Below are 17,160 nucleotides of genomic sequence, written 5' to 3'. Positions count from 1 at the left end.
TCTATTGTTTTTCTCAGCAGGTTTGTATACCTGGCTGAAAAAACAATAGATCCCTGCTCAAAACACAATAGAAAATGTTATGGGTTCAATGGTGATAATGGGAATTAAAACTATAATGGCATCTACTAATATGCGATAGACTATATTGGTGGGGCGAATTCCCTGCTGAAAAAAAACATAGAAACCCAATAGAAACCATCACAGAAATTCTAATGGTTTACATTAGAATACTCTTACAACCCAATAGCTTTTTCCAAATAAAACTAGTGTGAACTAGTGTATATGAACTAGTGTTTTGTGCATTATTCCAATAGGATTTAACATCCCACCAAGAGTTCAATAAGAACTTCTTGAATGTGCAGGGAGATTATAATGATATTGGAATAAAGCCCATAACACACTACAAAAGGGAATATTGTAATGGTTATAATGGAAAAAGCTAATGGTTTGTAATAGTATTTAAATGGAAATTGTTTGTTTCTTCAGCAGAGTATTCTGACACACTGACTAAAGTGTCGGTTCTTTTATAAAAAGTATCTAACACAAAATTGATACAGCTAGCTGTGCTTAGCAGGTTAATAAAGGCTAATAAAATGTTTCATTCAGGCTGAAAAACTGCTTGTTTTGCAGTTCAAGAAAGGTTGATAAATTTGATTTCAGTCAGACAGCCGGTCCTCTGTTTTATAACCGCGGGTTATATAAGAATCCTCAGCAAGCGTTTTCACAAATTCAGCCTGAGGTCTGTGTTCCTGAATCAAGTCACAAAAAAAGAGCAGTCTGAGCACATGGCGCAAAGATCAATTTCATTTGAAACACTTTGTTGGAACCGGAAGAACCCAGAGGACCATCAAAGGCTGCTGAAGGAAGTTTTTAGAAATCCTAGTTTGATTTACAGCTTAATTTAACATCACTAATGGACAAGCTGTTTATGAGCACATTATAACCATCAGGCCTCATTGATGGTGGTAATTTTTTAATCATAACTCAATCGTGTTTACATGTATATTAATATTGATAACAAGGAAACCATGATGAAGCTGTTAATACATTTCGGGTAAAAAACATGATGGTGTTGTACAAAACAATTTGGTTATGTACATTAGCTTCAAAAAGCAAAGACGCTGAATGGGAAAGTAAACATGATGTGTACCTTTACTAGCGAGTAAAACCATTTCTATGTATAAAATAACTGTAAACTTGACCCCTCAAACATTTGTATGCATTGACAATCTATATTTCCTCATTTCTTTGTCCATCGTCGCATTTGATCAATAGCAGTATCAGACACCAGCCCTCCCCAGGTCAAAGGTTATATTTGAAATACTTCCCATTTTATAAACATATTGGGTTTCATCACAGCAGTTGTTCATGAATAGCAGTAATTAGACTCTGTTAAGAAAATACCTTCAGCTACAAAGCAGCTATGGTAACAAAATATTTTTTCTAAAAAAACTCTCTCTTACTTAAAAAAGTAATTTTGTTGTAGAAAATCTAGAAGAATTTAGAAAATCAAAGAGCTAAAGGTACATGTCACATTGCCGGTTCAGTGTATATGTGAAGATACGGATTATGGGATTTTCTTCTTCCGGTGGCGTATCAGGCGTGTAGGCACACACGTTTTTCAATCTTCCAACGCACCGTGCTATTCATTCAACCGAGCATGAGGCAAAGAACACTTGAAGTGTGAGAAAGGTATCAAGAGAGAGGAAATAAAAGTAGAAAAATCCTGGTTCAATTCAACTCATAACACATCATCAGCTTTCTCAGGCCTACAACCCAGATCCCTTACCAAAATATAGATTCATTTCAAAAATAGAAGTTTACATGCCTAAAGCAGAAATGTCTTTAGTCAAACGTGTGAATTTTCCATTAACGGCGACCTAGAAGTGGAACGTTCGTCTTTCCCGTTCCGACGGGGCAGGATAGACCGCCTAGACCTTCCATCATGTTTGAAAAAGGTGCGTGAGGGACTCCGTCCCATTCAGAGGTGACTCTCTGCGTCGCTTTTCTCAAGGGTACCGTTCTCAAAGGTCAGAGGTGAGAGGGCCAGTCCATTGGCATTGCTTTCATTGAGTCTTTGCACTCGGTAGCTCTCATAGTGGATGTTGTGAGTCACATCCTTCAGATCTTGCAGATGGGACCTTTAAAAACAGAACGCAGCGGAGAACACTATCAATTTTGATCACAGTATCATGCCCTACGGGAAATAAGCACAATGTAAAATAAAAGCCATTCTATTAGAGGGAATTGAATTGTGTTCCGGAAGGTGTCCCTACATCTATCTGAAGAGATGTGTAAAGTTTTTATCATACCGTTGTGCGATTTGACATGCGTGTCAAGAGCAAAAGTGTGAAAAGCAATGTGAAGTTCTATATTGGACATTCTTTGTTTTCCATTTCAGCGGGGACTGACTCTCTCACCATCTGTTAGCTGGCAGATATCCAGGACCTATAGTGAGAGAGTTCTGTGACCTGTAGTGACCAGATGTGACTCTGTAATTAAACTGTCCTTTACTAAGCTCACAGGAGAACCGTGTACATGGGCTATTCTCAGCTGTGCCTCCAGTTTCGCCTCCCGGGTTGTTTTAACTTAAGGTCCCTCTAGCAGTCTCCATTTATTGTATTTAAAAGCTCCATCGGTGAAACACAACCGAGGTAGGGATTTTTGCATGTTCTACATTAATGCTTGAGCTGCCGTGAGACTTTTTATTTTGTATTGTGTATGAAGCTGGATCTGATCAATATTGGCTATGTAATTTCCCGTAAACAAGGCTCATATTATTAGTTTTGGCCATTCATGCACATCATCCACAAAACAGAATGTTTTTCTGAATTTTGTCCAAAATAATCATCCTTTGACAAAATAAAAAATTGGGGGGGGCTTTTATTTGGCCCTTTTACAAGTATAAGAATGAATAGTTGAGAGTGAAGATGTGAGAAGGGGTGTGGGATCGGGATATGTCCAGGTTAGACGTGAGTCAACATATATTTCTGGAGCTTAGACATATGTATAAGTCTGAATATACATCTGGCGACACAGCTTGGACGAAACCAGGTAAATTTACCAAACAATGTGGCCCGAACTTAACTTCCGGTAGACCTCCGCAAAGAATCTATAACTGTTGAGTAGGTTTTATTTAATTTAATACAATTAATATACAAAAAATATTACTTTATGTAGAATTAAATTAAACATAAAATCAATTGTCATGCATTTACTTAAAACAAGAAAAAGCTGATAACCAGTTGGCGAAAAATAACTGGTAAAACTTTAAAATAAGGTTATATTTGTAAACATTAGTAAACGCATTCCCTAATATGAACCAACAATGAAGAACAGTTCTTCAGCATGTATTAATCCTTGTTAATGTTACTGTCAACACAATGATTCATGTTGGTTTAAAATTACAATGTTTACAACCATGATGTTATTAATGTATTAGGAAATGCTTAAAATACCATGAACTAAGATTAAAAAGGCTGTAGAAGTTTTGTTAGTTTTTTACCTGATGCATTAACCAATGTTAACAAATACAACATTATTGTAAAGTGTTACCATAATTATCTAATTCAAAAGGAAAAACTGATTCCAAACTGTCCCCCCAACTTGTGTATAGAACAGACTTATGTATGGATTGACTCATTTCTCCCCATGAATATAACCTGAGATGCTGGAATGGCGTTAAGGATGAATAAAACAAACAAACAAAAGGTAAAACGATAAAAAAATATTCGACCCAAACAACTGTTTTCTTGTTTTAAGCATTAAAAGCAAAACATTTGTTTAGATTTCTCTGAATTCAAGACAGAAATGCCTTTGCTCCTGTAGTGAATCTAACTTGCTTTAATGATTATAGATAATTGTTTTGGATAAAAACATGTTTTTTTTTTGCAATGTGACTATTTACAAACTTCAAAACAAAAACATAAATAAACTTAAGGGCGGAACTTACCTAATAAGAAGATCTCTCAGATGTGCAAACTCACAGTGCGCAACATTTTCAACTAAAAACAAATCACAAAAACAGATATGTTCATGAGCTCATACAGAGAATTTCCTTCACTGCACATTTTACATCGACCACTTGAGGGCAGTGTTGAATAAACTAAATCATGGACAACAATTTGAAAAAGCTCTGCTGTTATATTACAAAGTTCTGTTTGTCAGCTGTCAGTGTCAATTCACACATCAGATGCTCTCTTTTCACTCTCACCTTCAATGATTCCCCACTTCGTTTTTCTTCCCAATACTTTGTTTCCGTTCACTTGATGTTCCTTGTCGGTTCCAACCACAGCAAATGGGATGTTTTCCTAAGAGAGAAAGAGACGGTTTAATCCATACAACAAAATCTCTGAATATCAAATTCAAAGTTCATGAACATTCATAACGTCTCAGGTCTATCTTTAAATCACAGTCCACGAGATGGTTTTGCCTATTTAACCATCTGAGGAAAATCAACGATCCAATCCCAAACAAGACTAACAAGATCATTCATGTATCACATACAGGCAGTTTATAAGAGGTTTGTTCAGAAGAACAGCATGAGCAGCTGTTGCTCTAGCAAACACCACTAATGTAGTCAAGAGGTCTTAACATGTCATTAATACATTAATACAGTCCTTGAGAAGTGTCCTCATACCCTAATCTTGTCGTTGAGTATTCGATCTTCAGCATCCTCATCATATTCCCTCTGCGGATACACTCTGATCCCGTTGGCCTGGAGATCTTGTCTTATCTGGAAAAAGAACCTTCCAGTTAGATGGATTTACACCGATTTGTACGAGCAACCACACACACGAAACCGCACAATCACCCCAGGGGCTCAATATGACAGAAGCCCCTCTCTCGCGCGCTAAAAGGCCACGGTTAAGGTGCAAGAGTTCACAACAAAATTCTTCTATTTTTCCCAAAGCCAGAATTTCAGGCCCGAGGTGCAAAGTATGACAGCGTAATGCTTCAGCTGCCATCTGTATTTGTGAGTGCGGGGGAGGATTTTGGAGTGTGCCTGTTGTACATGGATATGATATCAGCGATTGATATCTTGAGCACAGTGTGACGTCCGCCCCCGCTCTGAGCTCGGCTCGGGCTATTGAGTAGTGAGAGACAGCTCCGGATAATGGGCTGAAATGACAGAGTACATCATTATGAGCGTTGTTTGCTGTATATCGATGGGAGACACGCCGCGCGAGGGAGCCGTCCGTGCAGTCGGAGATGTCCAAAAGCATTCCGCGGGGAGCACTGATGGCAACAGGACCAGGCTGGAGGATCAGCTATACATTAGTCAGACGAGAGCACGTCTCCCCGCGGAGACGCTGCAGACGCGGCTCGTAACCTTAGCGTGGCCTATACATTTTCCTCTCTCCTGTCCAACCCAGTACGAGCAGTCAAATGCTACGAGACCTTTGCAGATTTAAATCTTGCTTTCGGCTCAGGTTTTTTAATCCGCTCGGTTTTTGTCTACAGATGAACTGTGAATTTCAAACATTTACAGCAGCAGGTCGTACATATTCATGACCTTAATTATGTGAAGGACTGAATGCGTGTGAAAAGCAAATTTACAGTACCAGTCGAAAGTTTGGAAATGCTTGATCTATTGATCTTTAAAATCTTTTCTTTTCAAGGTGTTTGCCTAAATGTTTAAAATCAAAAACAAAATTGAATTATGCCAACATATCGATTTCTTTCAGTAGAACATTTTATTGGAAAAAATAGATGAAAACAATGAAGAAAAAGCAGCCAAGAAGAGCCCTGAATAGATGGGAACCCCTTGATACAGCATCCCAGGGTGAGACCTGATAAAGCTCAATGACAATAGTAAAAAAAAACAGATTTAGCAAATTCTAGCGTCTTCTGCTTTGAAGATGCGCAAATATAACGTTGTTTTGATTTATTTTAGACGCTTTCATTTGCAACGCATTTCCCACAGTTAAAATTGTGCTACTCTACAATTTTGATTTGATGATATTTGAAAAGTATAAATAGAGAGTGAGTGTTTCCAAACGTTTGACCTACTAGTGTATAGAAGGGACTGGATAGCGTTATGTAGTAGTGAAGTTTTTAAGAGAATCTCACCCTCTGTTTGAACTCCAGCCGTTCTTCGAGAGTTAGCGTGTCAGCTTTGGCGATCACAGGAACGATGCTCACTATCTTCCCGACTCTCCTCATGAACTCCACATCTATGGGACGTAACCTATTGAAGAGCGAAGAGGATCATTCATAAAGTGCACAATTATGTCTAATGCAAACATTAGCTGCTCATCACATTTAGCACACACAGTAGTCAACTAACCAACATCTAGGTTTACATTACAGTGATAGTTTACCAAAAATGTAAAAATCTGTCATGGTTTACTCACCCTATTATCATTTCAAACCTTTATGACTTTCTTTCTTTTGCAGAAAAGAAGTTGTTAACCGAACAGTGCCGGCACACAATATCTATTTTATTGAGACAAATCCAATGCAAGTAAATGCGTTCATCGCTGTTCGTTAACAACATTTTTTAAGAAGAAATTCATAAAGGTTTGAAATGACAAGAATGTGAGTAAATGACAAAATTTTCATTTACGACTGAATTATCCCTTTAAGGGCTGTTAGGAAGAACTTTTAAAAGATGATGTACAGTATATAACCCAAATCTTCACTGACTAGAATCATTTCACAGTTCTCAAGGTTAGTGGCTCAAAACGCAAACTCAGACCACTGAGATTCATATTAATGTGACGGAAGCACAACAGCATTCGAAAAAATCTAGTGTGAAGCACGTGAGGCCTGTAGGAAGTGACACACACCAGTGTCCAGTGGCCGGCAGGAAGTAGACGCAGCAGTGGACACGGCTGTCAGGGATTCTTTTCTTCCTGTTGACATTCAGCTCTTCCTTCAGGTATTTCTCGTACTGTTCATTGACATACTTTACAATGGGCTCCCAGCTGAGAAGAGAAGTCACGGAGAAGCATTAGATCTCAAAATATTCTAATGCTTTACAGTAGATGCAGCTGTCAGACACAGGTACTTGTATAAGGCATTTACAAAATAATCAATTATTATTTGACACGGGACAAAATACAAAAAAAGTCATCTAAACAGAACTGAAATGTAATGGGTTTGATTTCCAGGAAAGCACATATTGTTAAGATGTATAGCTGGAATTCAGTTTGGATAAAAGTGTCAAATGAATAAATGCAAACTGCGGATTGTATGAAGGTCAGATTCTTTAAGTGAGGGCAGTCATTTAAGCAAAAGAAGAACATGCCAAACATATTTTATGATTCATATACATTCTTCAATTCATATTTCGTTGGACACATTCCAACAATTTAGAATAAGGATGTAAACTGAATGCAAAAAAGAAACATTTTCACTCAAAGTCTCAGACTTGAATATGCAAACTGTTCGGGTGTGATGCCTATAACAGTATAAAAAAACATTGACAAGGTCTTCTCACCAGTTCTCATTGTTGATCTGGTCTCCAAACCCAGGCGTGTCAATCACAGTCAGTTTCATCTTCACTCCTTTCTCCTCGATGACTAGAAAATTACAAGACGAAGATGAAACAATTGAGAGAGGACTAAAAGATGTTTTAGGTGAACATGTATTCCATATCAAAGGTGAATGAACATGAATTGAGGATTGTTTTAACAACACCAATTCTTGAGGACTGAACTGATCAGGTGAAGTGTCACTGAAGACCCAGATCATCAGATTTGTAATGTAACGGTGCACACATACATTGTACTACATGAAGCCAGTCTGCCAGTAGGCACGGAGGCACGCAGCCCTACAGTATCCCTGCATAAAGATCAGGGTTTAGTGATTGACGTTTGCCGTTAGCTCATCATGCTAATCCTTCTGGATGAGGCAATCAGGGAAAATCTGAGCAGGTTGTAATGAGGAAAAATTAAACTGTCAGTCAACACTGAGATTCATGAGTCACAGGATTCGATTACCGTATGTGATGAGGATCAATTTTTCATATGCAATAGAGAATATGCCAGTGTGTGGACATCCCTCGTGACCAAATGATGGAGACACATGCAGTGGCCTCCAAAAGTAGTTGGACACTTTAGCCACACTTAAAGGAATAGCTCCCCCCCAATGTCATCATTTATTCACCCTCATCTTGCTCAAAACTTGTATTTGCAGGGGTTTTCCTGCTATAGAGAAACAGAGGCGGGCACCTCCGTCAAATGTCGTGCCGCCTCGGACTCTCGCCAATATTTTATCGGGTGTCTTCACAAGAAAGGCTGCGTGCATTTTATCTGACTGTCATTTGTATGTGCAGTGATGGCGCTGTTTCGTTATCAGCACACTGAGGCGCTGCAAAGAGTTGCAGAAAGAGAGCTGTGTTTCACGGCTGTTTGTTTTGCATTTAAGTACGTTTAATTTCTCGAAATTTCTTAATGAACATGACGTTCATCTTAAAATGTCTTTAGCTGTGCAGTTGGATCGTTGAATCAGCGTATACACATCGAGTTCATATTTGAACCAATTAATTTAAACTGTTGAACTTTTCAGTCACTAGCAAATATAAGAGATCATTGAATAATTTAAGTGAACCACAGAGAATGCACGATGTGAATGAGCTTTGATAATTTAGTAGGACTGGTTAATTCAGTTGGCTATTGTGGGCTGAAAAGTTGAAAATGATAAAAAAGCTTTATTTGATTAAAAATATATTTCTGTTTGGTTGAATAAAAGTTATGTTTTATATAAACATTTACTTGCAGCATGGCCTTGTAACTTAACGGTACTGTTAAGTGTGTTGACAAAATGTTTATATGCTCTCCTTTAAGTCGCTTTGAATAAAATGTCTGCCAAATGAATAAATGTAAATGTAAATATAACCTAAACCTTGTCATTTTCATCCAATTTTATTAGAACTTTGAATATGTCAAAGTCTCTTGTTTAAGACACTTGAAGGTATGGTAGGTCTATGTGTGTGTGTACAAGATCAGGATGGCACCCCCTCCGCCTCTTTATTTAAGCAAGGAAAAAGCCTATATAGACCCTATGACTCTTTTGTTTCTGTGGAACACAACAGAAGATATTTTAAGAAATGTGTCAGTGGTTTTGTGTCCATACATTAACATTTATGCATTTGGCAGACACTTTTATCCAATGCAACTTACATTGCATTGTACTATACATTTGATTGTTTTTTAAGTATGTGCAATTCCTGCGATCGAACTCATGACCATGACATTGCTAGCGTCATGCTCTAACCATTGAGCTACAGGAAAGCTGTTCTATACTTTGGAAGTCAATGGGGTGGGGAATGTTTTTTGGTTACCAACATTATTATAAATATCTTCTTTTATGTTGCGCAGAAGAGAGAAAGTCATACAGGTTTGAAATGACATAAGGCTGAGTAAATGATGAAAGATCTTTTCATTTTTGGGTGAATATTGTAATCCCTTTACTAAAGTATGAATGAACTGAATCGTGTAACAAAATATAGTGTCATTTTGCATGAATGATACCACAATCACATCAAAGTTTCAAATGAACAAAAAACTGCAGATTACAACAATGTTTAGTACAAATTAGTGTACCAAAAAAAATAAAAGTATTAGGATATGTCCATGTGACAAACGTAACTTTGCAAAAGTAAGAGCTCTATCATTATTGTTTACATTGGGTTGCTTTGCAGTAGTTGTACATTATGCAATAGGATGTACAAACACTGTACAAAATGCTCCTGACCTGACTCCGAACAAAGCTGAGCTATTTTCCCCCATAGCCTGTTCTCCCCCACTGAGGGAGTGGAGCTGAATGGCAGCATTGAGCAGGCCTGCACTTCATTTTCTGCACTGTGCCGTCTTTGAGAGAACGGGGTATTGTGTAACACCCGTCTCCCCTGGCGGTCAGTGTACAGGAGGACTTTTTTCACAGGCTGTGAGGGTCACTGGACAGCTTTGTACTGTGTGGAGGTGTCAGGCACCCTGTGACTTTGGTTCTTCTCTTTGTCTTCAACAGGCCTGTACTCTGTCATGAAAGAATGAGGCGGATACTACTAAAACAGAAGACAGCAAGACATCTGCTAGACAAAGTGTCTCAATTTTGAAACCGCAGGGGCGGTTTGGCAGTTTAGCAGTAATCGTGGCTGTATTATTGAGGGTACGGGAAGTCATATTTCTGTTGTTAGAGCTTTTATAAAGGATGTGTATCACAATAATAAAATGAATGTGGGTGGCAAAATTTTGATAGTTTGGTCCCAGGAGCACCAGAAGACAAATTTGAGCATTAGATAGCAAAAGTCTAAATTTGCACTCGAATGTTACAGCTTTCTATGAGAATTAAAGGTGCTGTGTGTATTCTTTGGAGGATCCATTGACAGTAATGTATTATAATACAGAATAATTTTATACTGTTTCTATTATCATAGAATGTGCAATTTTTCTTTACAGCTTTCCTGTGGGTCAGTGGTTAGAGCATGGCACTAGCAATGCCAAAGGTCATGGGATCGATCCCAGGGGATTGCACATAGTCAGAATCAAAAGTGTATAATACAATGCAATGTAAGTTGCTTTGGATAAAATCGTCTGCCAAATGCTTAAATGTAAATGTCCCATTGCATGGAATTCACCATGTTATTTGTACCACCGCTCTATAAGGACAAACTGCTCCACAGAGCACGTAAATACTTTATCTCCTTTGTCAAAGAAGCAAAAAAAGTGACGACATCTTAGTTCTGTGTCAGCCACCCTAGTGCTTCGAAAGGTAGGGCTGAGTGAGCCGATGGTTGCAATTCACAACCTCACTCCTAGATGCAGCTAAATTTCATACAATAAGATTTGTGTAATGAAAACAATGAGTGGTAAAAAAATATGTTGTGATTTATATTCCGTAATAGATGAGATCATAATAGATTCACGCATGATGGCTAATGCAGACGAAACAGCAAAAGAAAGTAAACATTTAGGCTGTGCGTCAAGCTCTGTCAACTTGTCTTTCTGAAAGCCAACAAAAAAAACAGGACACTCTCATTCACGGCAATGTTTACGTTGTGCTACGCTGGGAAGTCAGTGAGGGTTGTCTCCTGAAGCCCGGAGATATCTCAGAAAATCACAAACTGACTTATCTTCAATCTTCTTTTGTTAAGAAACAGCACACCCAGCTTCTTATCCCACCCTCTTTCTCATTCTACATGTCAAACATTTGTAAACTATAGGGCCATACGTTTTGAGAGGTCTGTGAGAAATGAGGTTTGGTTGTGGTACAGAAATACAACAGATGCTCTGTGAAGAGTTCTTCTATAAATTTCTTTTTTTACTGCATTGCAATATAACAACACTAAAAACACTTTTATACACAGCAGTTATCATAAATACCCTGTGATTTCCATCAGTCAGAAAGAGGACAAAACAGACCCATAACCGAAAGTTAAAAAAAAATCCATTCCGATCAAAAGTTATGGGAAATAAAACTTTGAAATCTACAAACAGATTTAATTTAACCTTTGGTTAACTGAAGTGAAAGTTAAAAAATCCAAAAGTCTGCCGCAGCCTAAAAATACTCAACATGTCTTGAACCTTTCAAGGGGAAGTCAGAACCGGAAGAGAGATAAACAAGCAGATCTAAGACTGAAACGTTACCCGATAACATAACCAACTGACTCATGTCGAGATAGCAGGCAGCAAGCCGAAGACAGAATTTGGTCAAAGTTTTTAAGTTTCTTACCATTGCCCGGACACCTGCAGAAGGTTGTAGTGATAATTAACAGCCCAGCCTTCGTGCCGCAAGCTCTCGGTAGGGTTTCGTAATTGGATATTTCTACACCCATAACCAGCTTGAGGTGAAGTTCGCAGATCTTCATACAATTCTGCTGTCAAGTAGGCACCGCGGCAATTAACATAGGACGCTACGCTAATGACCTAGCGTGCCAAAGGCCTCCGCGCATCAACTGACTGACACTTAAAACTACAAGAAGCGGCATCACTTGTACAGCATCCAGCAACTTCCTGTGACAGAATCATTACATTGCGTCCTTTATACATCCGCTATGCCAACCTGCAGGTCATTCTATTCGAGTTCAGATATGCGGTTAAACTAGCAAACATGAGTAACTCCATAAACTCTTGACCCCAAAGTAAGTGGCAGGGGTAATTCAATAACGGTGGGATGTGTATTGTATTATTTAGTCTCTTTAAAGCAGCACTTCAGACCTTCATAACCTTTTCAAAAGGGTCAAATTTTTACCTCGTTCTTTCAGGGAGTTTTTCAATACGGCACATGGAGGACCGCTATCAAATTTTGTGTTTGTTAGACTCTTGTCAGTGCATATACAGTGTGAAATGAAGATGGATAGCTGGGTGTGACTACACCAACTGAGGTCAGGGAAACACACACACACAAGCCTTTCATTTAAAGAACTGGTGAAGTTGGCTATGCCATCTGAATTTCACGCCTCTTTCCAATGAAGCATGGTGGCGCCGGCAGAAGCAAAATGGAGATTCATTGCTTTTTCATTGCTGTATGCGGGATGTTTGGGAGATACGTGATTATCTGTGCATACGTCCTAAAACCTCTTGTCGTAGTAAATAAAAATACCTGAGAAGAACTCAAGCATAGCCGCTCTTAGTCTCAGTAGTCTCAGTGTGAGAGATATCCTTCCCCAAAAAGCCAAGAATCAAAGGTAACCCTTTAGAAACATTCCAAACCTAGCTTTAACAAAACACAATTTCCACTCTTCATCGGAGACAAGACCCAAGCCCTTATTGGCTGTTAGTCTGGAGAAGTGAGCAAAACAGATATATTCCTCAATCAATTCATCCACTCAGCTGAGCGTGTCTCACTAAAGTCACACGTCTTGTATGGGTGGGCTCCATTAGACCAGGAGTCACCTCTTGACCCGTGCGAGCTCCTACTCTCTGACAGAGACCTCACGACAGCTGCAGCTCGATCTCGATGCCACGAAGTTGTGTGATTGATTTTTCCGAATCCAACCCCCTCGCAGGCATTTAAATTTCTCTTTTCTGCTCAAGATTAAACACTGTACAACTGTAAAAAAGAGCTGTCCCTCCTGATGTCACTTTTGTTTTAACCCATGAAAATGCAGATATCAAATAGATCAAATTGCTTAAATGCATATTCAAAAAGATATTTTGAGTATATAATGTTACAATGTATATAATAATATGTAATGTGTATAATGTACATACACTGAAAAAACAACAAAGGCTGTGTTCAGACTTGACTTCTTTTTGAAGCAGCTAGATTGTGCACCGTGTTAAAAAAAATGTCCTGTCGTTTCCATAACAACATGCGAGGAACGTGATAGGTCGAGAAGGCTCTTGCTTGAAAAAATGAAATGGTAATTTTTTAATTTTCACTTTAAACAACTTCTGATTGCATTTCTAGCGAGGAATGAGTATTGTAGTTTTTAAATATGTCATTAGTTATTTCAAAGACGCTCTCTGTTTTTTAATTCAAATAGACATCCGTTACGCTGCCTATCTGTTACAATGGGAGGCCTTCATGCACAGACGCTGCGTCCAAAGCCATGGTGTTCGGCTGCTATTTGTAACCAAACGCTGCCAGCATTTTGTTTCATAAAAAAGCACCTTTGTCAACTTTTTCTTGTCAAAAAAGAATTTGAAAAATTTGAATTAAATAAATACAATAAGAAAAAAAATAGATAAAATCCCTAAAAAGAAAATATTAAATTATGCATAATTGTCCCGATGAAATCTAAAGAAACTCTAATTTCCAGCAGTCTTCTAAAACATTCTTGTCTTCATTAACTCCATTGTTATGGAACTCTAATCTCGAACAAGTCTATTCCAGGAGACCTGATCAATTCAAAACTGTCACTGCCAAGTGTTTGTTTTTAAACAGTTATATTATCTATTCATGTGTGACGGTGAAGCCAAGGATGTAGAACATTGTATGAGTGCGTGTGTAACTCACTGTGGCTGACTGACTGCAGGTGGACAGTTTTGGAGATCTTCTCCTCATGGTTGGGAGTGGAGGACTTCCTGCTGACCTTGGACTTGAAGAGCGTGTTTACAAGCGTCGACTTTCCCAACCCGCTCTGACCTGTCGATGAGAATGAAAGCAGATTTAATTACTTTTGTTTGTAAACTGCAGTAAACAGCATATGCAACAGACCCCGAGCATGTTTATTTGCCGCTCGACCTTTGCTTAGCATTAGCAGCGGGAATAAAACTTTATTACTGCTCACAGATAAGATGCCGCACATAAAATCCAGGTCGTAAAGAAATCACGTGGCCAGCCGGGGTTTGCACAAGCCTTTGATGCTGCAAATCATCAGTGATGTAACAGGACCGGGTCAGGCCGAGCGTCTTATCTGGTGGGTGTCCAAACATGCTGACAGCACCACGCCGACAGGAGCTTTGGGGAGTTCTTACGCTTAATGACTCCTTCACGCTGGCCCTCACGGAGATCAGATCGCAGAAAAGAAGCTATTACCAAAGAGGGAGGCTTATCAAGGCAATCTCAATTCAAACAAATAAGGGGAAATCTATAAGGCCACATTCGATGCCTCAAAGGACATGTGCTGTGTTAATATGAGCCGCTTAGAGAGTCGATGATGAGCAGGGTATCATCTGCCTGCTCTGAGGGTCCCTGGGGACCGCCGGTCAGCTACCCCACACCGGGCAGGGGTGGGGAACGTGCTAAACATTCTCACCGCTCTGTTTGTACCTGTTGAGGGGCCCGGGTGCCTCGGGAAGCCGTCAGCAGATGAAACAGAGATAGGCTTGACAGAGATTTGACAAAGATAGACGACAGAGCTGAGGAAATCTGGCCCCTCCATCATTGCCCACCTCAACAGAGGCTTTGATGGATTTACGCCACAGCCTCTCACCACGGGAGGCAGCTGACATCAAATTTATGACAAAACGACAACACCCACACACCCTTGCTGTGCGTCTCCAGTCCTTCTGGGGCTTCTTGATACAACCACTCAGACAATGGCTGAGTAAGGCCGGACTTCCTGAAACTCTCAGTTTAGTCACACATACTGTACCTGTTGGACATGAGGTGTTGAAATGAGGTAGAAAGACTAGACAGAGCGAGGCGTATGCTTTGAGTCATACATTGGACAGGCACTCAGAAGTAACAGCTTGTCATTTATCTACACCGCATAAAACTTTAATGCAAGCAGTCATTTTAGAAGCGTCATGTGTGTTTTAACTCTATAATTTAGTTCTGAAAAGGACTTCTAATGGTGCAAACCTACAGAAGAAACAGCGGTACACATTGAGATGCAATGGTTTTGTGTCTATACAACAAGAACCATTATTCGGTTACCAACATTCTTCAAAATATCCCCTTTTTTGTGTTCTGCAGAAGAAAGAAAGTCATCAGGTTTGGAATGACAAGAGGGTTAATAAATGATGACAGAAGTTTCATTTGTGGGTGAACTATCAAGAAGATCTTGATTTTCACAAATATAACCTGATACAGGCAGTTTACAAAATGATCTACCAACACAATATCTACAAGCTGGCCTTGCTAATATCACATTGCCAAATCTCCATTTGGGAGCAGAACGCTATGGGTTTCAGTCTAGCAAAGAGTCTGTGGGTTTATGGGAAACTGAGCGAGTCAAAGTAGCTTAAGTCCTGGGGCTACAAGAAAGGTCCTGACCTTTACGACCGTGGACAAACTACACAGTCCAACAGTCTCCAAGTGCTGCCATATGTGTGTGTGGATCTTGCGTAAGAGCTGCCAAAGGCAGGAAAATAGGGGCATGCGAGCGTAATGCACTAAACTCTTCCTGTAGATGACACACAGTTTCCTCCATTCTATGCTTACAGTCTTGCTGCTCATCCTGTTGTATATATCTTGCTTTCACACAATCGCCCATTTTCCTGTATCTTGTGAAGTTCGTATTCAGCTGTCATTCAATGCTATTATATATGTGACCCTGGACGCCAAAACCAGTCTTTTGGGTCAATTTTCTGAAAATTAGATTTTTACATCACCTGAAGGCTGAATAAACAAGATTTCTTATGATGTATGGTTTGTTATGATAGGACAATATCTAGCGGAGATACAATCGTTTAAAACTCTGGAATCTGAGGGTGCAAAAAAATCTAAATATTGAGAAAATTGCCTTTGTTAGTTGTTAATCAGAGTCACTGAAGCAGGCCATCCACTAACAAAAACACAGTTTTTATATATGTAGGGTAGGAAAATAACAAATATCTTCATGAAACATGATCTTTCCTTGATATCCTAGTGATTTTTGGCATAAAATAAAAATCTCAAATTTTGACCCATACAATGTATTTTTGGCTTTTCCTAAAAATGTTCCTATGCTACTTAAGACTGGTTATGTGATCCAGGGTCACATATTAGCTTTCCAAATGCCCCCATGATAAAGTTACCTACTAAAAAGACCTGCATACATTTTCAACTTGTTTGGTGTTGAAAACAAATCAACTTTTCTTTTAGAAACCACCCACACACCAGAACCCCAAATACTATATTTAACAACATAAACATATTTTAATAAAATTAACCAAACATACATTTTTGATTCCATGCTTATCGACCGAATACTTAATGGTAACCAATGAGTGGTCTGTCACTAGTTTTATATAGAATGTGGGAGTCACACCGTCTCATTTTCACAACCACCAAAGAAAAGAGATAGATAGCGGTTCACCTTTGATGCATGTCTAGAAAAGCAGGCATGGTGAGCACCAGCATATTTACAACCAAAGCAAGGATGTAAGCAACACAGCTCACTGGGGCAAGGAACAGAGTCACGCAGAATAAATGTTAAGAAGTAAAGAGGCGGTTTAGGGGGGAGTGATCATTGGACCGGGCCTGTCTGTGCTCTGCAGAATTCACCACTACCCCTGATCTGCTTTAACATGCCTTTGATCTCCTTCCACCTTAACAGGCTGCTCTGGGTAGCAGGTTTGAAATCCGTCAATGTTGCAAAAAACGAGAACAGGTGAAAACTGATACATCAGTGTTAAAGTGCAACTAACTAAAAATAGTTACTTGTTTTTTCCAACGAGTACTGGAATGACAAAACGCTACATTACTGATCTTTGTAAATGTCACGTAGTATTGCTTTTATCCAAAGCGACTTACATTGCATTATCCTATACATTTTACATAGGTATTTGCAATCCCCTGGGATCAAACCCACAACCTTGCGTTGTTAACGCAACGCTCTTA

At 39.1% G+C, this 17,160-nt stretch overlaps 1 protein-coding gene across 3 annotated transcripts in view; it reads right to left on the bottom strand.

The window, feature by feature from the left end:
• Positions 1 to 956: 956 nt before the first annotated feature.
• The window catches only part of septin12 (septin 12), a 52,585-nt gene continuing 36,381 nt past the window's right edge, over positions 957 to 17,160 (bottom strand). For all 3 annotated transcript variants that reach the window (XM_056752687.1, XM_056752689.1, XM_056752688.1), the window contains 8 exons: positions 13,909 to 14,037; positions 7,445 to 7,526; positions 6,792 to 6,929; positions 6,073 to 6,190; positions 4,640 to 4,735; positions 4,214 to 4,310; positions 3,953 to 4,004; positions 957 to 2,141 (listed from right to left, as the gene is read on the bottom strand). In XM_056752687.1, coding sequence (XP_056608665.1) covers positions 1,982 to 2,141; positions 3,953 to 4,004; positions 4,214 to 4,310; positions 4,640 to 4,735; positions 6,073 to 6,190; positions 6,792 to 6,929; positions 7,445 to 7,526; positions 13,909 to 14,037 — 872 coding nt within the window. In that variant the 3' untranslated portion in view covers positions 957 to 1,981. The remainder of the gene's footprint in view (positions 2,142 to 3,952; positions 4,005 to 4,213; positions 4,311 to 4,639; positions 4,736 to 6,072; positions 6,191 to 6,791; positions 6,930 to 7,444; positions 7,527 to 13,908; positions 14,038 to 17,160) is intronic.

The sequence above is a fragment of the Triplophysa dalaica genome, chromosome 7, assembly GCF_015846415.1.
Source record: "Triplophysa dalaica isolate WHDGS20190420 chromosome 7, ASM1584641v1, whole genome shotgun sequence".
Lineage (NCBI taxonomy): Eukaryota > Metazoa > Chordata > Actinopteri > Cypriniformes > Nemacheilidae > Triplophysa > Triplophysa dalaica.
Note: the sequence above shows the minus strand (reverse complement) of the source record. Positions and strands in the feature narration are given on the sequence as shown.